The sequence below is a fragment of the Pteropus medius genome, unplaced genomic scaffold (genome assembly GCF_902729225.1).
Source record: "Pteropus medius unplaced genomic scaffold, Ma_sr-lr_union100, whole genome shotgun sequence".
Classification (NCBI taxonomy): Eukaryota; Metazoa; Chordata; class Mammalia; order Chiroptera; family Pteropodidae; genus Pteropus; species Pteropus medius.
The window spans coordinates 17680290-17704410 of NW_024349796.1; the positions used below are offsets into that span (position 1 = coordinate 17680290).

At 51.8% G+C, this 24121-nt stretch overlaps 1 protein-coding gene and 1 pseudogene across 9 annotated transcripts in view; one reads left to right on the plus strand and one right to left on the minus strand.

Annotated features, from left to right (window-relative positions):
• The window catches only part of KIF14 (kinesin family member 14), a 33349-nt gene extending 13570 nt beyond the window's left edge, over nt 1–19779 (minus strand). For 4 of the 9 annotated variants that reach the window (XR_005657435.1, XM_039883511.1, XM_039883505.1 and 1 more), the window contains exons 1-16: nt 19347–19779; nt 18432–18627; nt 15974–17154; nt 14255–14509; nt 13499–13586; nt 10173–10271; nt 9233–9285; nt 8484–8514; nt 7538–7645; nt 6591–6707; nt 6169–6284; nt 4939–5111; nt 3997–4144; nt 3704–3767; nt 2962–3146; nt 442–544 (exon numbers count right to left, since the gene is read on the minus strand). Coding sequence is in view for 8 of the 9 variants with exons in the window: in XM_039883511.1 (XP_039739445.1) it covers nt 442–544; nt 2962–3146; nt 3704–3767; nt 3997–4144; nt 4939–5111; nt 6169–6284; nt 6591–6707; nt 7538–7645; nt 8484–8514; nt 9233–9285; nt 10173–10271; nt 13499–13586; nt 14255–14509; nt 15974–17049 (2616 nt within the window). In the remaining variant the exon portion in view is untranslated. The remainder of the gene's footprint in view (nt 1–441; nt 545–2961; nt 3147–3703; nt 3768–3996; nt 4145–4938; nt 5112–6168; nt 6285–6590; nt 6708–7537; nt 7646–8483; nt 8515–9232; nt 9286–10172; nt 10272–13498; nt 13587–14254; nt 14510–15973; nt 17155–18431; nt 18628–19346) is intronic. The other 5 variants (XM_039883506.1, XM_039883509.1, XM_039883508.1 and 2 more) reach the window with 5 other exon arrangements.
• LOC120619355 (uncharacterized) lies at nt 7946–8064 on the plus strand (annotated as a pseudogene).
• Nucleotides 19780–24121: the final 4342 nt, after the last annotated feature.

The window sequence follows — 24121 nt, forward strand, 5'->3', positions numbered from 1 at the left end:
AGAGCTGGTGCTGGGAGCGGAACCGCCCTCTCCCGCGACCCGCCTGCCCCTGGCGGACAGGGCACGCGTGAAGTGACCGCGTGCCTGCCCCTGCCTGCGGCGCACTGCCTTGGGCCTGTTCTCCCCATGTCATTCCTGAAAACGCTCTCGCAGGGGTCCTGGCAGCGGTGATCACGGTCACCCGGACGACTTCAGAGGTCGCACAGCGGACGGCGGGGCCAGGACCACTGGCCTGACTGCTCCCCGGCCCTTCGCCGGACACAGCGACGCGGCTGGCTCGGTTCATCGGGGCCCGCCTCGCAGTGACAGAGCTTGTGACTTTGCACAGAGGAACGCAGTTGACAAGCGATCGAGAAAGGGAAGTTCCAAACTGGGACTCAAATGAACTGAAAATCCTGCCCGGAGCAAACGACGTCTTACGTTTGGCATCGGCCGACTTACGTGATGCAGCACCGTCGGCTCCGAAATGTGTCGCCCATTCACGTACGTCTTTGCGTCCCCGACTGGGACGACGCTCACGGTGCCGTCGAAATTCCTGATGGTGCTGGAGGACAGAAACACACCGTCACGACGACGGGACGGACGGCGACGCGGGACGCGCCCACGAGGGCCATTCCTTTGGTGCTGAGGTTCACGCCAGCTGGTGACAATGACTCAGGATTCGCTCACTGTCCTCCAACTCACTGTGAAGTTTGGGTGAAAAAGCCTGGGCTCTCTAGCAGCTGGATCCGCCGGGGGTAGGAAGAATTTTCGTTGACTGTGTTTTGATGATGCCCACCTTTAAAAAAAACACCAACCCCTCTACCCACCCTCCCCGCCCAAATACACGGGAAAAAATGCAAGGGGAACAATCAAAGTCTCGACATTGGCGTATGTCTAAACGGAACAGTTTTTAAGTGTTCTTATTTTTCACTTTTCTGACTTTCTGTTTTTATCTGAGCTTAAATAACAGGATGAACATTTTCCTCTTGTGACAAAAGGGGGCGACAGAGGAGAGCACAGAGATAAAGCACGTCACTGGACCATCCCCGGCTGTCGGTGACACTAGAGTATGCGCTACTGATGCTCTACGTCCCGCTGAGTCTTTTTATGCAGAGCACGAAGGAGACCCCAAAGTCCAGCTCAGCTTTGGGTGAGCCAGACAGGAAGGGAGAGGGGGCTGCAGCGAGGCCGCGTCCTGAGCAGGCGCCTCTGGCTGCTGGCCGGGCCCGAGGGCATCGCACAGCGCAGTCCACCACAGCATCTGGCAAGAGTGACTCACTGACAATGTGACTCACCCCGCAATGTGGTGCCGCCAACCCGGTGTGCCCGCCAGCTGAAGGTAAACCACATCTACCTGCCGGGGTCCCCTCCGTCCTCCAGTGCTCCCTGCCCCTCACCAAACCCCTCGGCCCAGCACTCGGGAGCCCCACCTCCTGGCTGGACCACCAGCCTCCCTTCTCTGCCACTGGGTCCCTGAAAGAGCCCCCTGAATTTGCCTGGACGGCGGCTCCCCTCCCACACAGGAGGCCGCTCCCTCATCTCCATCATCTGCCGAGGCCCGACGTAAATGCTGGAGTCCAGGGAGCTCCAGCTGGAGGGGGACCCCTCCTTCTTTCATTTCCAAGCACTGAGTCCGCAAGACCCGCCTAACGTGGACATCCAAACAAAAACAGGATTCCAGACTACCTTAGGACTTAAACGTGAGCAAAACATCATGAAGGAAATTTGGGAGACCACCTCCATAACCTCAGTGTAGAAAGGACGTCTCAAACGAGACACACGAGACGACAAGCACAAAGGGAAACGCTGAGCACGATGAAACGAAGGCCCTCGACCCGCCTAACGGTGCCACCGGAGAGAAAACATGGACCATGCTGGGAAAAACGCATCTGCAGCACCTGAAGCTCACGGAGGCAACAAGACCACTTAAAGAACTGTACATCACTAAGGAAAACACAGTCCAACTGTAAATGGACGAAAGCCACGGACGGGCCAATCATAGAAACAGAAGTGGCCAAAGAACGTAAGAAAAGGTCACTAGTTGAGACTGCGAAACGAACCCACGACGAGGTGCCACGGCCCGTAAATGACCGTCTGTCAGTGCCGAGAGTTGGCCGGGATGCGCAGTACCAGGGCCCTCGGTGCCCGCGGGCAGACGCTCTCATCGTCCTGGGGACCGATGTGGGATGACCTGGCACGGCTGGGCGTGTGTGTGTCCTACGACCTGGCGTCCCCACTCCAGACGATTTAAAAGTGCTTCCCAAAGGCTAAAGATTATTATTACAGCGTAATCAGAAAACCGTGACATCGACGCAGCCCGGGGACGAACAGAGCTGCTCACAGCTGGAGGGGCCGGTCTGCCGGTCCGAGCTCCGCCGGCTGGCGTTGGGCTCACGGCTCGGTGTCACCTGGGAAACTCCCCGTTTGTACTGGGAGACGCGTACGCAGACACTCACAGCAATGCCGTGGGCAAAAGTCGCAGACAGCCTGGTGTCTGCCGACAAGGGGGAGGGAGGCTGCGGCCACACAGGAGGCGGCGATCACAGCACAGACGAGTCCACAGCACGAAATGGAAGGACGCGGGGACGGGCGAATCCGAAAGCGCAGGGCGGCGCGAAGGCGGCTTCCGCACTAGCGGCACTGCCCCAGCGACGCCGCATGACCGTCCCCTTCACAGGAACAAACGCCACGTGACGCGGAAACAAACTCGGCCATCCAACCACGACTCCTGGCCCGCAGACGGCTAGAACTCCGTCCCGAGCGGCCTGGCCCTCGGCGCAGATCACGCACACGCCACGAAGGGACGGCGTCTTCGCGGGCACTCCCAACGGTCCTTGCAGAACACTCAGAATGCATCCGAAGAGTTACACCAAAGCATCGGTGTAAACGAGTGCCTCATGTGACAGAAGCCACCGCTGTCAGGGTTAGGGAGCCCACGGAAGAGTGGACAGCTGCCCCCTTTTTGGAAGACGAACATACCAGTGATCCTCAGCAACCAGCACCCCGGACAACTGGATGTCATGGCTGGAGCCTGGGTGACACTTCCCCACGGTGCTGGTCCCCTCTTTGATCACATACAGCAGCATCTCCGACAGCTGAGGGTCTTCGGTGAGGTTGACCAGATTTGGCAAACGGTTGTCCACTTGAAATGTAATTCCTGCTTTCTAGAAGTCAGAAAAAAATCAACTGTAACCGTGAGCATGAAACTGTCAAGTTCACTTAACACGAAAGGTCCGTGTCAGTCCCCGGAACCGCCGTGACGTCTCAGTGACTGGAAGGGCCTCGGACTCTCCCTAGGGGCCAACCCGGGACAGACGTCTCAGCTGCGTCTCCCTCCTTCACCCTCCCCCACCCTCAGCCGGGCGAGCACCGACCCACGGCCAGCGAGTCGTGCCTGTCGTCACGGAGCATCTTTAGAACCTCTGCCCTTGACCCGCCCTGCCCGCTCCGGGAAGGGGCGTCGGTTCCTGTAACAAGGGCCAGTCTCTCTGACTCTTTGCAGAAGCAAAAATGGGATGATGTCCACTCACCTTGGTCCCGCCAAGCCCCGGACTGGGGCGGGAGCGCTGGCTGTGCGGCCGGCCCCCGGGCGCCCACCTTAACGCCGCACGCGCCCCCCGGCCTCGCTGCGCGCACGCGACCCGGGCCGAGGGGTCAAAGCTCCATGTTTACTGGCGTCTGTCTTTAGCGTCTAAGTCGCTCAAGAACAGGGAGAGGGTACCTGCAACTCCTTGATTTCCTGAAGTTTTCTTCTTTCTGCTTGTTCGAATTTTTCTTTCCACACTCTTCCCAAAGACAAACAAAACAAGAGCATTAAAAACATCGAGACGTAGGAGACTGGGAATCGAGAGACAGTCAGTGGATTGTGAAACCACTTGGGGCTGCGTATGGCAGTCGGCGTGGGCTGCGCTATTCACGTGGGGGCGGGAGGGCAGAGGCAGAGTCCTCCGAGGCCCCGCCGCCCGCCAGTCCCGGGGTGCCAGGCAACGTTCACGGTGGCCGCGGACACCCCACCTTTGCATCTCCGCCATGTCTCTCTCCCGTTGGTGCAATTTCATTCTTAAGGACGTTATTTCCTGCTGACAGAGCCTGTATCGCTCGGGGTCAATGTTCTGACGGCTTCTTTGAGCAGCCTTTAGCTTTTCGATTTCAGCCTTCAACTCTAGGAACGTGTAGGGAGATGGGTGACAGCGTGTGATACAGAACCGTTCCCACGGTGAGAACCCTGCAACCTCCCACCTGAAGTTTTCAACGTTACTGAATGATCTAGACTGTTCGCAGAATGACGTCACTGCGCTTCCGTTACCTGTGAACCTCTACCTAGCCTTGACCTGAAGACACGCTGCCCCCCTTGGGATGGCCACGCGTCATCCAGAGAAGAAAGGGGGCCACTGTTAGTTACGCTGGGACTGTCCCAGGCAAACCTGACTCACGGAGACGCGCTGGGTAAAGGGCAGAGGGTTTTCCAGCAGAGTTCAGAACTCGTTTCTACCGGGAACAGCCCTGCTTGGAAAAGCGGGGCCCTGGGGAACGTGGGGCGTGGCGCGGTACCCCCGTTCTCCCCTGGCCCTCGGGCCTGCCGTGTCTGTCCACCCCGGCCACAGAAAAGGCAGGGGCCACCGCACAGAGCTGGTGGCTCAACCGGCAGCCATGGAGGAAGGGCCCCAGAGGGAAACGAGGCACCACCCTCCGTGCCATGCAGGGCACGCCGACGGCTCGGGGGCCACCTCCCCCTTCGCCCGTCCTCCGTTTGCTGCGCCCCTTCTGGTTGTTTCCCCCTGACTGCTCGCTCCCTTTCCTGCCGTCCCCCCAACCATGCAGAATGACGACGAGAACCCATCACAAACCGGCTTGGAAAAAACCTCTGATGTTCTTAAGCTGCACGTTGTCGTGACCAAAACCAGCCTGCGAGTCGGACCCGTGGCAGGAGGGGCCTAGGAGCTGAGGGGCACCCACCTCTGACGAGCGCGGCGCTGCCGTCCTCGTTGACCCGGGCCACGTTGACGATGGCCCGCGCCTGCTGGGCGTACCGGAGCGTGCTCAGCGTCTCCTCCACGCTGCCCGCGGCCGGGCTGACGGTGGCGACCATGGCGGTCCTGGAGTTCCCGCCCAGGCTCTCCTTCAGCAGCCTTGGAGGAAAGCAGTGACTGCACCCCATGCCCACCGCGCCCCGGCCGCGGCGGCTCCGGGCACTGCTCCCCTGGCCCCGACACAGCTGTTTGCTGCTTTCAGCTATTTTTAGATCTCACGAACACTTTGTTTTCTCCTGTAATCTTTACGTTGCTTCATGAAACATGGATTTTAAATCTGGTTAACCATCACCCTCTCCCCCACTGGGCTGGGGGCTCCTTAGGAGACAGCCCGGTGTCTGGGTCACTCTGCACTCCCCACGCTAGCCCCACCTCCTGGAGCAGGTGTCACAAATGCTGGGGACGGTGGATGGGCATGCGATCGTAAATTCTGTTTTCTACTAATTGCAAAAGCCTTATTTTAAGAGGGGGAAAAAGTATGAGACTAAAAAGACTATCTTGATTAATAAAGAATAAATTTTACTGTTCTTAACTTTCGAAAGGCATTAAAAAAAGTCAGATTTTCCCTTCCAGGTTTTAAGGTGGCAATTACATTATAATAAATCAATTATGAAGACACACAGCTGTCAAGTACAGGGGTGGTCCTTATCAGAATCATATAGTGATGCCCATCAGAACTGGATATTAAGTCTATACAGAGGTAATTTAACTGTAATATATCCGAAATGAAATACACGTGCACTGATAAAAACACGCTGAACAGTGACGTGCCAGCATGTGCTACGCACACAAAACTATTCCGCTTCACCGTACACAGTCATGTTTGGTGACGCCGTATGTGCTCAAACATCAGGCACTAACGATGTGAAGCACAGTAGGTGCTTACACTGATATAGCACCTACTGTGTGTTGAGTGTTGTATTCATCACTTACTCCTTTCTACGATCCTAAAAGACAGGGACATTTTACAGATGCGAAAACAGGCTAAAGGGCCAATGATATGCCCAAACTCAGAGCTCACGGACGCAGAGCTCCAAACCCAGGCAGCCGGCTCTGGGATGCGAACTGCTACCCACGTCTCCTCTGTCCCAAAGTCAAAGTCCCCACAGCATCCACTACATTTCACACAATTCTTTAAACTTCAGAAGGTACTTACCAGGTAAGAACCGATTCGCGGTAAGGAATAAAAACCCTCTTTCGGTCCACGTGCTCGGACAGCGCAGATATGACTTTGCCCAAGGTCAGCAGGGACTTGTTGATGCTCACACCCTCCTGCGCACAGGACAGAAACATGCACCGATGTCAAACGACTGCTCACAATGAACTTCCCAGAGCATACTCCTTCCCTCACGTGATGACTGCGTAAATACCTTCTTCCATAAACCACCTGCAAAATTCACTCACGTTCTTTGAAAAGTCATCATAACCAAAAAAGCACGGTTCTCTCCCGAAATCACAGCAGTGCGGTCTGTACGCCGCAGGCGAAGATGGACTTTTTCCTGGTTACGTGTGTCTCGTTCGTGAGCCCCCACCACCGACGGCCTGGAAAGCTCCGCCGGGAGCGAGCGGCGCCCTCACCTTCAGCTGCTCCCCGCTGGTCTGTGCAGAGCCGCAGCGCTCACTGCCCGCCAGGTCTACGAGGTTCGTGCGGCTGGTCACCCTGTGATCGTGTTCTTCCCCGGCCACGAATTCCGTCTGCAGCAAAACGGTGTTAAAACACACACCATACATTCTTTACGACTTGCCATCCATAGGAGTCTTCAGAAGGGAAAGTGACAAGCAACTCGCTTATTTCTGAAACTACCCCCTCCTCAACCTGTGACAATTTATTACACAAATGATGGAGGATACACTGAGCAGTGCTTGGATTGCGCAAAACAGAACAAATGACTTTAAAGGGACAAATACCGACGACTACGCAATTATGTTACAAAAACAACCATAAATAGGTAAAAAGCTTAATGTATCGAAGTGGTGTTTATCCTAGCACTAAAGTAGCAAAGTATTTAAAAGCAACATAAATGTCCAACAGTAGAAAAGAACTCGAGGAATTGTATAGTTAATGGAGTATTACGCAGCTATGAAAAATAATATTTTGTAAAGAATTTTAATAGCATGAAATTGTCGAAGATTTTGTAAATTTGTTTAAGTGTGACTGTAAAAGAAAGATTATACACCAAAGTGCTGAGAGCTTCTGAGTAGTGAAACCTATGGCAGGATTTCTAAAAATCTTTTACTTTCCGACGTGATTTTCCAAATACTGTATAATGACCGTGTATTATTGATGACAATTATATTAATATAATATCAATGATATTATGATAAATAATCATGTATTACTGACTTTTTAAAAAGTGAGAAAAGCATACTGCCACATATACCAGAAGTGATCCACACTTATCGTGCATGTTCCCTAAAATCCAATGTTATTTACATGAATGTACTTTTACCTTCGATTTAAAGGAAAAAACAAGCAACACATGAAACTTGAACATATCGACCATCATATTTAAGAAAATAAGCACCTTGGTCTGCGTCAGCACCAGCGTCAACACGGAGTGCGATCGGGAGCTTTTGTCGTTCACGCCGGTGGCGGCGGTGGCTCGCTGCTTATTGCCCAGCTCCAGCCAGCTCTGTAACAGACAAGGGAGGGGAGGTCAGCTCCGCAGACCGCAGCGCACCGGACCAAATCAGGACCAAAGCACAGGCATGTGGTGACCCAGACGCATTTACAAGTTTATAACATGAAATAGTAAATGTTTTAGCATTTAAAAACTGGTATTCCCGTTGTCTGTTTTCTCTGTCACTCAAATCTGAATCAGGAAATACCTTTATTTTATCTTTATTTGCAATAAGAAGGTTTTTATATTTAAGCTTTCTTTATTTGCTTGTGAATAAGTTATAAATCCAAACGCTTTAAAATTCCAAAAGTAGTCTACAGTCAGGCTACCCTGAACGAGCCTGATCCTGTCTGATCTCAGAAGCTAAGCAGGGTTGGGCCTGATTAGTACTTGGATGGGAGACCCCCTAGGAAGACCAGGTGCTCTAGCTGTAAAAAATAAAAAAAATTAAAAAAATAACGGATTGTAAGCTGACAAGTTCCTTGCAATCTGTGAGGTCAACCAAGGGTTGCCTCACCTAAAGAATAAAATAAGTAAATAGATAATAAATAAAAGTTCAAAAGTACACAAGGGTAAACCAAGAAAATATTTTTTTCCACTATATCATCCAACTACCCAGCTGGTAGGAAATACCACCTTTAAAGGCTATTTCTATAACTCTAAGCTGACATGATGGTCGACTTTTATTTTTAGTTCAGATGAGTAATTCTTTTGATTAAACTTTAACAAACAAAATACAATAACCTAATAAGAGCAACCTTTTATTTACACAAACAGTAATTAAGGAGACAGTCTTATAAATGTTCGTGATTATGATTCTCATGGAAAGAAAAGATACAATCGACCTTACCTGAATATCAGAGTAGGAACTGACGACATTCCTAGTTTTCAAAAGTAAAAACACAGAATCAGTTTGACTGATGATTACACTCTTGTGCCCGTAAAATACCACTAACCCTTAACTCGCACAATTACCCACCAGGGTCCCGGGGGGTGATTCATAGACATTATCAAAGTGATTCTCACAGAATTTCTCATTTTCTCCATTCTTAACGGGTAGGAAATAAAATACTGCTTTAATTTTACCCCAAAATTTCCTCAATACGATAGAGCGCCTTGGCGCCCTGACACAGTAACAGTCACGTCACACGTGAGCCCACACCCTGCGCAGGTCCGGTGCGGGTGTCAGCATAGGCCTGGGGTTACTGAGTGGGGTGGGACCCGCCTGTAACCACTGTCCCCTTCCTTTAGGAAAAGCTCTCGGAGCGTCCAAGGACAAAGTAAACGACTCAGCGTGTTTCGGTCTTACACTGAACCCCGTCCGCTCTCCAGCCCGAGTGGCAGATGCGACAAGCGGCTGGGGAGGGAAGGCTCACCTCAACTCAGGTGACAGCGGGGGGTGAAAGGGAGCAAACCAGCAGGTGAGTGGCTCTCGGGGCCAGGCGCCGGCCTCCCCAGGGTGCGGTGGGGGGGACCGAGGCTAGACGCGAGTCACTCCCCAGATCCCCAGGGTCCCAGAGTCAGAGCCAGACCCCTTGTGGGGAACTGCCGAGTCCCACGGCGCCCCCGCGCCCCCGAGCCCCCGAGCCCAGCACTCACGCTGACAGAGCCTCCACGTACGGTCCGGACGCGGGGTGCTCTCGCACTCTCAGCTGGGGGAGCAGACAGTGGCACGTTACGGGGGTGACGGACGCTGTGCATACATCACCATAAATGACGTTTCTCCCACGGGGTATCAGGTAAAGAGGTCTGCCTAACTTCGCCCGGAAAGGAACGTGAAGGTTCTCCCGGAAGCAAACCCATCGGGTGGCGGTGGCGAGCAGCGGCGGTGACATGCCAGCCGTCCCCGCCCCCATGACGCGCACAGCACCCCGGAGCTCCCTCCCACCCCGGCCAGGTGCGTGGCCCTGGGCCGGCGGTCACGGGCATTCCCGGGCCTCTCCCCGTCTCCTGGAATTACGGTCAGTACGTTTCGGACGGCTAAGCCTTTTTTCAGTTTGACGTTATACATTTTAAACTTTGTGACCAGGAATTTTAAAACATGTGAAAGTCACAGGAGAACAGGTCGCGTTCAGGTGTCTGGGGGTGGCCCAGAGGGAGCTGCGTGAGCACGTCCAGCGACCCCCTAAGACTAGTTTCTTGCCCTCCGAGGTCCTTTTCAAAGTTAAAACTTGTAATTCTGATAGCAGTTTTTAAAAAAACTTATGATTGGTGAGGAAATGTCACCTATAAGTTATCGACATGCTAAATAATCTGGTGAAATACATATTTTGCAACGACAATACTGTTTTGGAAGCTTTTACCACTTTTTGGCTTCGCCGACGTTCAGGTATTTGGTGTCTGGATTAAGTGGTCCAATCACACCCGACCTTTTAACTTTTACACAAATATTTGCTTAAAATAAAAACAGGTTAAATCTAAGAACTAATTTTAGTTCCACTAATGATAACATTCAGCTAATTTACTAAATAACAATATAGTTATATGCATTTATAAAAAACAGAAATTAAAAACAAATAATAAATTGTTTTAATCTTACTGGTTGCTTTCTCTGCCCATTTTCACCTTTACAAACCAGAAGGTCATGAATTTTCTCATTATACACTTCGAAGAAGCTCATTTCCAGGTGACAGCTGACCTGCAGGAACAGAAACACAGCGTGTAACTCATTTTCAAAGTTCTTGCAGTTTTTGTAAACCATGTGTCTGATAGGGGCCTGGAATCCAGAATATATAAAGAACTCTCATAACTCAACAACAACAACAAAAAACAAACCACCCAATTAAAAAACGGGCAAAGGTCTTGAACCGACGTTTCTGCAAAGATGAGCTACGAACTGCCAACAAGCACATGGAAAAGCAGGCACTCGACACCAGGTGTCAGAACCACAGTGAGGACCACTGCCGCCAGGACGGCTCTGGGCAGAGACGGGAGGCGGCAGGTGACGGCTGCGGGGGAGCTGGGACCTCCTACCACATACCACAGGGCCACTGTGGAAACCAGCCGGCCGTCCCTCAAAGGCCACACACGGTTACCGCACGACTCGTCTGCCCGAAAGGACTGAAAACAAATTCAAATAAACGCTCATTCAAATAAAAGGCACGCGCCGATGGTCGCAGCGGCCCTAGATGGAAGTCACCCAAACATCCATCGCTGACGACTGGGTAAACGAAGCTGGGGCGCCCCCACGACGGGGTGCCATCCAGTCGCAAAAAGAGAGCGCCACACGCCACACGCCACACGCCAGAGGGTCGATGAACCTCCAACACACCGGGCTCAGTGGGAGAAGCCAAACACGGAAGGTCACACACTGCACGACCAGCCTTTTGTGCCAAACACCCAGAACGGGCAAACGCAGAGACGGGAAGCAGAACCGCGGTCGCCAGGAGCGGGGGAGGACCATGGGCGGCCACCGCTGATGTGTGGAGGGTCCTCCGAGGGGACGAAAACTTCTGGAACCGGACAGAGGTGCGGGGGGCCGGGGATCGCACGGCATCATGAATCTATTAAATGCCACTGAATTTTACACTTTAAAAATGGTTATGTTATAAGAATTTCATGTCAATTAAAAAAATGCAAAAGTCCTTGCATTTCTTCTTACGACCTTCTGGGTAAGGTTCAAGGCGACCCGGTAAGTGCCCACCTACTCTGGCTTCAGACTACGTTAGACGGACGTAAAGACGATAAGGCAAGGTTCTTGCCTGCGAGGTTCCAGCTCAGAGAAATAAACCCTCTGGCAGATGAGACGGAGCCATAGGAAATTAAGAACCACATGAGGGATCCTAACTCCTTACTACAAACAGACTGACTAATCAGAAAGGGGAGAGGGTCGGGTGGCCGGAGAGGCCGAAGGACGTGAGGCGAGAGATGGAGTGGACGGGACCCTGTGCGTTGACATTGACCTGGAGGCTGAGAGCTAAAATCAGTAATGCTTCCTGACTGGGCGGAAAGCAGCCCTCGGACTGAGCAGGGCTGAGCTTCTGCTCCTTCTGACGCTGAAAGACAGAGAACAAAGACCAAGAAGGGAAAATCTGCTTCCACACAGCCTTTTTGACATTTAGGTCATGGTTCCCATATTAGGGAAAAGAATTTCATCCACTGACCCTAAGTGAGTCAGCGACATCCAAAACCACCAGCTGGAGGCTTCAAGGGGGCGTCAAAGAGATTTAGGTTCAAGTCAGCAAACATCTGCTGGACCCCACTGGCTACAAAGCAGTCTCCCAGGTGCTACGGGAGCAGCTGAGGTGAACCGGACATGGTCTTTATCCTCAGAGAACTCTCAGTCTCACCGAAGGTGCCGTCCGGTCATGAGTGACGCGAGGCAGAATGGCTGCTGTCACGCAAGGAACGAGGCACTTCCGGTTAGAGACCAGGTACGTGGGAACACCACGTCCTCAATACGTCATCAATACAGTGACTGGCAAACGCTACAGGTAACAGGGCTCAGAATTCAACAAACGCGCATTAACGCCCATTATGTGGGAAATGGTGCGCTGTCACGCGGGCCCCAGGGGGCTTAGAGAGGAAAGCGCAGGGGGGACGAGCCAGGACAGCAGTCAGGCTCCCACGCAGAGGCCGCACTCCTCCTTCTCCTCTGAGGCTCCTGCCATCTGCTGGCCGTGTCTGTCGCCTTCCACCACGCCACCCACAGACGATCGCCCTTTCCTATCCTGAGTGACTCCCCACTTGACATAATCACGATCACTTAGCTGGGCCGGCTATGTGCCAGGCACTATTGAAAACCTTCTCCACAGACCAACCCACTGAACCCTCACAACGAACCTATGAGAAAGGTACCATGAACTACCACGATCACCGTCACCATCGCTATTTATTATTACTATTTCATTAAGATTGGCTTTATTTGGCTTACTTACTATTATCATTTACTATTACTATATTACTATAATTATAATTTACTAATTATTACTTACTATAATCTATTATTACTTATTATTGTTACTTATTATTACTTTACTATTTATTATCATGCATTACTATCATTACTATTAATTACTTTTTACTACTAATTTATTGTTTCATTACTTTTATTATTACTTAATTTTATCATTTATTACCATATTACTATTTATTATTACTTGCTACGATTGCCATTTTATTTATTACTTATCATTATTGTGATTACCATTATCACTACTTCATTTTACATTTACTACTTTACTTAATTTTATCACTTACTACTACTACTATTACTTACTATAAATTTATCATTACTATCATTATGGTTACCATTATCATTTACTTACTATCATTGGGTTACCATTATTACTTACTAATGACAATTTTTGATTTCACTTTCACATTGGCTTTTTATCAATGACATTACGCATTTTATCACTTTATTACTACTACCATTACCATTGGGTTTACTAATGATTACTACTACTTACTTCCACAATTTTCCCACCATCACTATCACCATCACTACTCACCACCATCACCATCACCTACCACCATCACCATCACCACTACACCACACCATCACCACCATCACTATTATCACCATCACCACCACTAGGCACAGGCCACATCGGAGTATGCAAAACATCACACGCCACTGTGATGCACTCACGCTTTCACAGAGTGAAGGAGGCAGAGAGAGGCCCTCCCCACCCCACCACCCCTCGCCTCACCCCTCTCCTTCTCACCCACACGCACGTCTCCCAGGAGGAAGCCTTCTGCAATGAAACACCCCACCCCCTCTCCACCCTGCCACCCGAGGAGCAGGATCTAGAATTTGGAACCACAGCCCCATGAGTTTTTCCTCTGCAGCCATGACCGATGCTAACCTGCTGGGCCATCTCCTAGTCCAGCGTGAAGGCTCCAGACAGCATGAGCACCTACCTCCTGGGTATGCTTCTTGGCTACTCGTGCAAAGAGATCTTCACAAAACCTTGGAATTATTCCTGGTTCTTCACCATATCCCATCATCCTGGAAAATAATTATGAACGGGGGAAATGGAACTAATTAGGGTTTTAAAAAATTCTTTTTGGGGACATGGGTTGGGGAGGGAGTGGGGAGCAAGCTGAATGAGCCTCGTCGTCAAAGCCTGAGAACCCAGCTCTGCAGCCACCTCGGGCTGATTTCAATCTTGATGCCACCTCTGCTTAGCTCTGTGACCTTGGACGAGACACCTACCAGCCTAAACCTCAGTTTCCTCTTCCGTAAAGTGGGAATAAACGAGGGCTGTCGTGAGAAGGTACAAGCAGAGCCTTTAGCAGGGTGTCTGGATCAGGTGAAAACTCAGGAAGTGTAGCTACTCCTGAAATGCCAAGTACTCCCTGCCGGGGCAGGCATCGGTCCCACGCCTTTTGTCAGATGATTTCCTTTAATTCTCGCGACAATACTGACAAACCTCTCTGGGCTTCGGTTTACACGAGAAATCTCAGTCACAGGGAAGTGGGGCGGGTGACTCTTGCAAGGTGCACAGGATCTCGAGCACCAGCTGCAGGCCAGAGGCCGAGCAGCGGCACCATGCCTATAGAACTAGGCATCGGGCGGATGAGGTCTGAGCCCAGATCCGCATGCCCCCAAAGCTACATCCCTCCCACGGGACCGCACCGCGTCTCCCGGAGACCTGCATTTGCAGGTCAACTCACGTGTATGATTTCCCGGAGCCGGTCTGGCCGTAGGCGAACAGACAGGTGTTGTAGCCTTGGAAGGCTCGCGCCAGGAGAGGGGCCGCGAGGGCCTCGTAGACCGCGGCCTGGCTGGCGTAGCCAGGGTGACCGGCGTCGAAGGACCAGAGCGCAAGGTCGTAGGTAAAACTATACACGTGCTTCGTGTCGGGGTGCCTCACTGCTATCGCGCCCCCGTCCATGAAGACCACCTGGGCTGCGTTCTCCACCGTCTCTCTTTAAAAAGAGGCACAAGGAAAAAGATCGGGTCCCTGCGTCATTTTGAGAACACGAGGACCTCAGAGCTCGTCATGCATAACGTCCCCGGGCAGTTTCGCGTGGACGCAGACCAGCAAACGAAACCACAGTGGCCTTGCCAAACGCTCCTGCAGCTCCGGTGCCAGCGCCCCGGGAAACGGAGGCCCAGATTTCCTGCCTGGAAAATCGACCCGTTTTTCGGGACCTCCCGTCTCGTCCCTTTTTCCCTTGAGTCCTCCCTTTTCATACCCCGCCTGCTGTGACCCACCCGTGTTCTTCGGGTCAGACCTGGAAGCTTACTTTTAACGTCTCGCAAAGAGATTTGGAAGGTACGAGTCTACACAAAGCCGGCACAATACACGAATGTAAGTGCAGGTCGCTGGTCTCCTCATTGCCTGCGACCTGCAGCCCCGCCCCCCGATCACCTCCCTCCAGCTCAGGCGTAGCTGGGGCTCTTACTCTCTAGAGCTACAGAAAAACCTTACCAGCCCTCGTCTGGCCCCAGAATACCCCCTTTTGCCCCCAACTCTGCTTTTGATCAGGAATTATCCTGAGAAGCACCTGCCTCGTGATCCAACAAGTCCCTCCACACCTGCCCCGCTGATGGCGGTCTGCTGAGTCTGGGACCAGACGCCTGGTGTCCGGTCCCCCACAAAGTCCTCCGGGAATGAGTCTCTGCCTCGGCTTTGGTTCCCACCAGCCTGTTTTCTCCGCTGCCTCTCACCCGGTCCCCGCCGGCTCTCCCCGAGTCGCTGACCCCACATTCGCCCTGGCAGGCTCCGTTCCACGCTGTAACTTTAACTGCTGACCCTTACGTTCAACCTAGAGGCCCCGTCCGCACTGCGGAGGTCACCTCAACCTCTTCTAACCTGTTTATGTGACAGCGGTAAACACTCCTGACTCTGTGAAGTTTCTCGCAGTCGTCCCTTAAAATACTTAAAATTAGACGCCACGTGCGCATTTTCTCGTGGCCATCTCCCTCACTCCGCCTGGAACAGGTGGCTGTCCTGGCTGGTCGTGCCGCAGAAATCGCACCCGGGACACCTCGATGATGCCGGGGATGCCCGCCACTCTGCAGGGGGTGAAGGGCCCCACTGGGGGACAAGTGGCCTGTGTGGCTCTTTTTAAGGGGAAGGTAGGACATCTGACTAGTACTGCAGCTTCGAAAACAGACCGTGTTAGAAACTTAGGTCCCTCAGACTTTTTAAAGCTCTAGTATCTAGAGAAATTCACATTTGCAAAAGACGGTGATTTCAGTCTTTAAAAATTTCTAGCCAATCGCCAAGAATAATCAACGCACTACAACTAAACCTAACAGTTCTCCCCAGATAAAAACGTCACCGACGAGCCTGAAGCAGCACGAACGCCCCACGTCCCCAAGGCAGGGAGAAACGAGGCGCGTCTCTGCCACGGCTCGGTCGCAGGTGTGAACGGCGGGCGTACCTCTTGCTGAAGGGCCGCACACGCACTGCCACGGTCACCTGGCTGCTCTCCGCTTCTAAGGGCTCTCTGTCCGCGGAGCTGGTCTGAGCTGCAGCCTCCTCCTGGGGAGGGGCTGTCCCTTCCCGTGACCGCTCCCTTTTATTCGCCAGGAGAGAACGTGTTGGCTCGTGTCTGACTTGAGGACTGGGCACCCCGCTTCTCGGTACGGGCGTGGCCGGGCTTGGAAGATGGGGCGCACGCCTCGGCGTCGACGTGCGTTCCGCAGCACATCTCGGGGGAGCTCTTTTTTCTAAGCTTTCAAATTTACTTGAATTTTTCGCAGCGTTCTTCCCAATACTTCTAGGATGTGACTTTCCTGTCCCCGACTCTCTGCCATCCAGCGGGCTCTGAACGGGCCTTGCCGCCCAGTATCCTGCTCTAACAAGTCTGGTCTGACTCTGGGGACCGACGGGCACTCTATGACTTAAGCACTTAAGTGCCACATTGTCATTTGGCCCACTGAGGGCAGACAGCGTTTCTTTGTATTTTTCCTCAGCCGTCATTTCGGCGACTTTCAGGTCTTCGGCTGAGGGCGCAGAAGATGCGACGAGGGACTGTTTATCATCCACGACCTGTACGTTCGCACTGGTCTCCCCAGGAGCACGGTCACCTCCTGCCGCTCCCTTCACGCGCTGTGCCGCTCCCCACTCGTCCACACGGCCCGTTCCGGCACGACACTGCAGCGTGAGGCGTGTCCCTGACCTCTTCTCAGCTGAGGCTCCCAGCTCGTTGCCAAGCAGCGGTGACTCTCTGTTCCTTGTCACTCTTCTCTGAAGGGTCAACCTACCTGAAGAGTTCGGGGTCAGGTGTGCGTCTCCTGCTTTTCTACAGGCAGAAATCACATAAGTGAGGTTTATGTCTCTGACGTGACTTGCAGATCTCAGTGACGGGTCATCGTTTTCACATTCTGACATCTCCAACTTGGAATGCAGCTGGAGGCCGCTACTGTGGCCAAGGACGTGCCGTGACGAACTCTCTGGGGAAGCAGGGGCACCAACAGGATCGCTATTTGTGCTGAGCTCAGCGTGCACCGACATTGTGGCAGCGACTTATCTTTACGAAGAATGTTGCTGAGAACCTAAGCTCTTCTCTGGATGTTCGTTTGACTTCCAGCCTATCGGTTTCCAAAAATATCTGCTAAACTACAAAAAAAAAAAAAAGAATTAGACTGCACAGATACAAACAGGCTTTAAAAACACAAGACCCTCCCCAGCGGAATATGCTAGAATGAATGACGGTCTCCAGCCCAGACACGGTTTCCTGTGGACAGCTCTCTGCCCTCAAAGGGGTGATGACGACCTTCCCTCGGCACAACTCTACGGAGTCCCTACGATGTGGACACTGGATTTGAGGCGAGACCCCTGTCTTTACTTCCTGCGTCTGGAAGGACACACAGATAACCCTTACATCGGGTCAAACGAGCCAAGGGACTCAGAAGATGTAAAAAGGAAATGTCAGCAACGAGTTTTTTAAAGTCCCCCAGCGTGGGGAGTAGGGACGGGGACTAACAGGAGTCCCAGCGCCTGGAGCACAGCGTTTTCATGCCATCTGTTGAGCGCATGTGAATACAGGGCTGCCTCACCGATGCGGATAGAATTATTTCCAGCCACAGAGACTGAATCCGTCAAAATCCTGACAAGAATACGTCCACTAATGTGAAGAACAGAACAACAGCCTACAGACGGGAAATGTTCACTATATGCCCCAATCTCCAAAACGGGATGCCAAGGACTGCGGTCCGCACGGGGCGACCGTCCCAATCTCCCACGACGCGCGAGGTGACGTGACACAGGCCCCGACCTCCTCCGGAGCAAGAAATGCGGACGTCCACGCGGGACGTCCATGCACGGTCAGAGAAGGAAGAGGCTCTCGGGACCGTGTCACCAGCATCCGGATGCCGCCACGCGCCCAGGAATTCCGGGGAGTCCGTTTTGTAGACCACAGGAAAGCCTGTGACGCTGCGGATCACGAAAACCGCGAGCTGCTCCGAACGAGATGGGCCCGTCTCGGCACTTGAGTGTCCTGACCTGTGACCTGTCTTGGGGACAGGAAGCCACTCTCACAGCAGAATATGGAGACAGAAGGTTTCCTACAGGCAAAGGTGTTGGACAAGGGTGCATTTTATCTCCCTATTTTTTCAATCTGCACGCAGAACACAGCATGCAAAACACTGGGCTAGACTCGGAGGGAGGAGGAGTGAAAACTGGACGAAACGGCAATAGCCTGAGATGTGCAGATGGCACCATCCTACTGGCAAAAAGTAGCAGTCATCTGAAATGACTTCTGATAAAAGTCAAAGAAGTAAGCGGCACAGCAGGGCTGCATGTGAACATCGAGAATGCCAAAGTCACGATCACAGAAGAAATATACAACCGTAATAGACAATGGAGACACGGAAATTGTCAAAAGTTTTTCTCGCCTTGGTTCGGTCATCAATTCAAACGGACACTGCAGCCAAGAAATCAGGGGAAGGCCGAGACTCGGAAGGGCAGCAATGGAAGGACTAGAAAGGTCACCAGGAGCACAGACGTGTCATCAGAGTTGAGGCCGAGACCACCCACGCTCTCGTCTCCCGGTGACTGTGTACGGACGCGAAGGCCGGACAGGGAGGGAGGCTGACGGGAAAGAAAAGGGCTCGTGTAAGACTCGGTGATGGGGGGAGCCCCACGGAGACCCTGGACCGCCCGGAGGACAGACATGTGGTCCCAGAGCAAGTTAAGCCCGAGACATCGCTGGAGGCAAAAGGACCATGCTGAGGCTGTCCACTCGGGCACGTGCTGAGAAGGCAGGGCGCTTCGGGACAGACGGGAGTGCCGGGGAAGCAGCAGGCAAAGAGGAAGGCCAAGTGTGAGATGGGCTGACGCCGTGAGAGGCCGTGGGCTGAGTTTACAGGTGTCTTGCAATCATAACAAGAACCACAAAGGCTGGTCCGGCCCCAACAGTGGTTATTAACAGGCTGAGACCAAAACGAAAACTACAGGTGTGTATCTAAATATGTCAACAACATCTATCCCGCACTGAAGCTTAAAAGAGAACAGCACGGACAGCCAACTTCGCAATGAAGTGGTCGTATTGATGTAAATAAGTCTTTAAACTTGTGTGCCTGGTTCTCCCGTGTAAAATGACTTTTGCTCAAACTACTCCACAGAGGATTGCTTTCGAGGAACAGAAGTTAATATTTAAGTAAGTCTTTTAAAGACTAAATAAATAACAATCCTGGATAGAGACATCTCCGGTCCACCTTCTTAACCAAAAGTACAGAATCTTCCTATTATGGAAATAAATTTAAAGGCAAGAAATTCCACCGCGGCTCAAAAGGCTCTTTGCTATTCACAGGAATAGGTGCGGCTTTCGTGTGTTTGCTAAGTTTTTCCATCAGACTGCAATAAACACGAGGGACATAAGTCCACACCCCGCCCTGGCGGTCCCGCGACACTGTCCTCAGCTGGTCACTGCGGGGGCGGGACAGCGAATGGACCGCTCAGCGCCGCCGCTGGGCGAGCCTCCCGCGGTCAGGCTGTGGGCCGGGGGCCCTGGGGTCCAGCCACCGGGTCCCCACAGGGCTTGCGACCCGCGCGCCCCTCCTTCTTACCTCGCTGACCCCTTAGCCGCGACCGGACTCCGGGCTCGTGGGCCCTGCGCCAGGGCCTCAGCCCGCCCCTCACGGCACCGGTACCTCGGCCTCCGCAGGCGCCCCGCCCGGGGACCCTCCGAGACCGCGCCCACGCCACTCGCCCGCGGCTCCCCGGGCCCGCAATTTGAATGGGCGCTCCGCCTTCTGATTGGCTGCTGGACGTCGCCGAGTGCCGCCTCCCGATTGACTGTTACAGGCCATCGCGTCGGGCACCGTCTTGTGATTGGCTGTTCCAGGTCGTCGCGTCGGGCGCTGCCTTCTGATTGGCTGTTGGCCGTCGCGTCGGGCGCCGTGCGTCTGCTTCCTCCCGCCCCCCGGAAGCGCCGGCGCTTGTGTCGCCCTGAGTCTGAACATGGATCTCTGCAGGCCCGCGGCGCGGTTCTCGGACGCAGGTGACGTGGGTTTTAAACAAGAAGAGGGACAGTGACACCCCTGTCCATCCTCGATGTAAAAGAAGCGTAGTCTGTCCACCTTCGCGTTGTAAAAATGGCTGTTCGTCCCCATCTTAATCTGAATGACCAGAGCGTTTCTAGTATTTCCGATGCCAAGCGTGGAGCTAGGAAATGGACTCAACGTCTTCCGTGGATTTTTTTTTTCATTTAATCCTGAAAATCCAAAACTGAGAAAACTCGCTACCATGAGAGATTGCTTTAGATGGTTAAAAATGTGGGAAAAATAATTTCTATTACAACTGTTGTCTATTAAAGTTATAATTATGAATTAAAAAGCACTAGACAATGCATGGCCTATAGACCAAACCATGATCTGTGCCCCCCAAACTGTGAGCCCAAGGTGGAGCAGGACCTGTCTGTCCCACCCCGTGTCCCTAGTCCTGGCCCAGGAATGTCACAAGACCTTCAGAGAACACCTGCCACACTTCCCACTTCTTATCATGTCTCTGTTAGAGGCTCCCAGTTTAATTCCAATCACAGGAATAATGAACACTCCACAGAATCAAAAGCCACCTGTGAGCCACCTCCAGGTCACAAGAGTTTGATCTTTTATTTATTACACTGAGACAGCGCTTCTCTCTTCAAATCCTGTCTGCAGCTGACCAGCAGAAGAAGCCACTTAATCTCTGGTGCCTTGAATTGCTCATCTGGAAACTGCCGAGGATAATGTCACCTACCCTGAAGAGTTGTAATGATTAAATGAAGTGATGTACGCAGAGTGATTAGCAGAGAGCCTGGCACAGGATTAATGCTCAATAAACGTAAGCTGCTAAATTGCGTAGCCCAAGAGAATTCTGTGAAACACTGAAAAGCCCTATTTAAGGCTAGTGCTGAGGAGCTGGGGTCATGCATTTTATAGGCTGTTATCATGATAATGATATATTTTACGAAGGATGAGGATTATGATTTAATCCCTAGAAATAACCACAAAATGAAATAGGGGGTCCTTTTGTAACGGACTCACCGTACCTACTAAAAGCCACACACCTGTATCCTGGATTCGGCTTCTCCATCTTCCCAGGGACCTCCCTGTCTCCCCTCTGCCTTCAGCATCCCTCTCATCTGAACAAAATAATGCTGCCACACCCCACGCCTCTTCTCGCCCTCTGGCTCCCGGCTTCTCTCCCCATCTGTCTTCAGCCCCAGCCCCGTGAAGAGGGCTTAGCAGGTGCAGGGGAAGGGAGGCGCCTCGCATTCATCTGGTAGAGGCCGCCTCCATCAGGGCCATTAGCTGGGCAGCTGGAAGTGGTAGAAGCCAGAGAGACAACACAGACTGCGTCCTCAAGACTGTCATTACAACTGAGGGGAAGCGGGAGCCACTCAGACCCCAAATCAGGTTTCTGGCAAACACGGCAGTGGAGCTAAAGGAGGAAAAGCAAGAAGCAAAAGGCGTCGGGACCCCTCCCACAAACTGCCGAGACGTCCGCAGCCCCTTCCAGCTGGAGCCTGACCTCGGGGGAGCGACAGGGTCAGTGATGAGGGGCAAGCGCAGGACGCTCCTCTCATCCTGTGAGTTTCTTCCCTCACTCTCTCTACTCCTTACCCTACCGGTCACTTCTCAGCTCCCCGCCAGCTGACTTCTCCCCCACCATTCCAGCATTATCGAGACAGAGGCCAGAAAGGTGAGATTCTGGCCCATGAACTTCAACCTGGAATAGGGCTCTGCCTTACAAAACAGTGCAGACACGCCCTCGCCGGAGTCGCCAATAACCCTGCTGGCAGCTCCAACCGGAGCCGACTCTCGGGCCTCGGATGACTTGACCCGTCCGCAGCGTTTAGCTGACGGGTCAGCACTGCGCTTTAAAACGCTCTTCTGTTCTTTCTGTCCTCAGCTCCAGAGTCTCCCACACCTCCTTCTCAGTCTTTCTTCCAGTGCAATGGGGAGAACAAATGGGGAGAACTGGTTTGGGGGTACAAATCAGTTTATTTTCTGGGAAAACTGAGCTTGCAGTGCCAGCGTGGATGTGCAAGTGGATAAAGGCACGCAATGGCTGGAGCTCTGGCGGCCATTTTGCGCCATGAGGATAAAGGCCATACCCTAGGAACGGAGGAACTGGATCCCTGATGACAGGCAGCTCCCATGATTTGGTTTCTGCCTACCTTTCCACTTCATCTCTGGCCACAGACTTTCACCTCTAACCTCTTGTTCTTTATTCTGAGTCATTTCAAACCACTTGTAGTTCTGTGAATACACCTTTGTGTCTGCCTGTGCCTTTTGGTGCTGACTACCGATAAACTCTTAATGAGCAAATCCCATCCCAAATAATCCAGTTATTCTGAAAATAAAAGCAGGTGTTTCTTTAAAAATCCACCAGGGGGAGACAAACGGAAAGAAAACACAGCAGTCGTGAAGCAAGCGGGGTGAAGCCCCCTCCACCTTAGATCCAAGTCTAAAGGAAAATGATTCACTGGGGCCAAAGAATGGTCTCAGGATACAGATTTACTAGTTTAGCCAAGTTCATAATTTTTAAGGTATTAAAATGTGGGTGGTATTTTCCTGCTTCGTCGGTGTTTTTATTGAGTTACATTTGGGTCCATCACAAAAAAGTAAGTGCAAAAGGATGATGGAAATTCATAATTTAAAGTCCAAAGGACAAAGCGGAAGTCGAGGGAACGCGAGGAGGGCACAGCACCTGCACTGCAGCTGCGGCCGTCACCATCTCACGGGGCACCAAGTCCTCTCTCCCGTGCGGTTTCTTCACCTGTGAAAGAGAATTCATGGATTGAACGATGCAGCCAGCAATTACCGAGTCCTTTTCTCTGTGCAAAACTTGTGCACGATCTCATTTAATCTCCAGACCCCTATAAAGCAGCTCCTATAATTAGGATTATTGTTCCGTCGCAAATGACGGGAACTGAGTCTCCAAGACGTTGAATAACTTGCTTGATATTACACGTCTGTTAAGTCTCAGAGTCAAGTTCAGAACTCAGGAAGCTGGGCATCGCTGCCTGTGCTCTGGGTCACGACGCTGGACAGCTGTTTGTACAAAGGTTCTTTCTGGTTCTCAGTTTGTAACTTTATGATATGCACAAGAGCTAAACACAAAGGCAGTTTCAAATTTGTCCGATTTCGTATTTTCTAAATTCTAATGAATGTTAGACCAGGAGTCCTCAAAGTGTGTACTATAATATGCTTGTACTTTTTGATCTGCTCTGGTTGATGAAATTTTTATGTCTGTAGTTGTGATTACTTGGTGACACCCTCTCAACACATTTAGCAATACTGCCAGTAATTTAAAAAGGAACAATTACAGTAAGCTAGTAATCCGTTTTTAATATAGAAAGAAGAGCTCAAGGATTAATAAATGTTCCGGCCGCTCTTTTTTCTTTGAATCACGCTGGTTTTATTCCAATGATGATTAGTAAGATTTAAAAACCATCGTCAGCCCCAAAGCCTACTGGGTAACCTATTTTTACATGAAGGAACCTCTGGGGTTCACTTAGGACGAACACTCTTTTCAAAAGGCCAAGTCTGAGCATCAGTGGGGCATTTTCTCCCCACAGTGATTTGCCAACACGGTCTGAGGTTTTTTGACATTCTGTGAAAAATGTTGCTGACTCTTCCCAATAGAATCGTAGCTGTTTTCCTAACATGGAAAATGACAGTTTGTAGTTACTCAGCTGTTCCACGTCGGTCCCTAAATAGTTCATAATCTCATTTCTTTTATTGGCAAAACCCTATCCAGCAGTGTCTAGAATTGTCTAGAATGACATACATCTACTTGTTTTTACAATCACTTTCAGTTTGTGTGTTCACATAAATCAGTTTTCTCATTTGGAACACAGCATAAAGGAGACCGTGCCAAGTGGTCGCTTCTCCTATTTGCGGTTTTGAAAGGGCAGCTGCCAATTGAAAAGCCACCTGGATTGCAAGCATTACACGTCACCACAGCATGTCCACAGGGGAGCAAAGAGAGCCTTACAGCCTCATGCATAATTCAGCCATCCACATGCCCTTACCCGTTCGCAGAAGGCTTAATCACAGTCTGTTCTCTGACTCACTCGTGAAGAAAAGAAAACCAC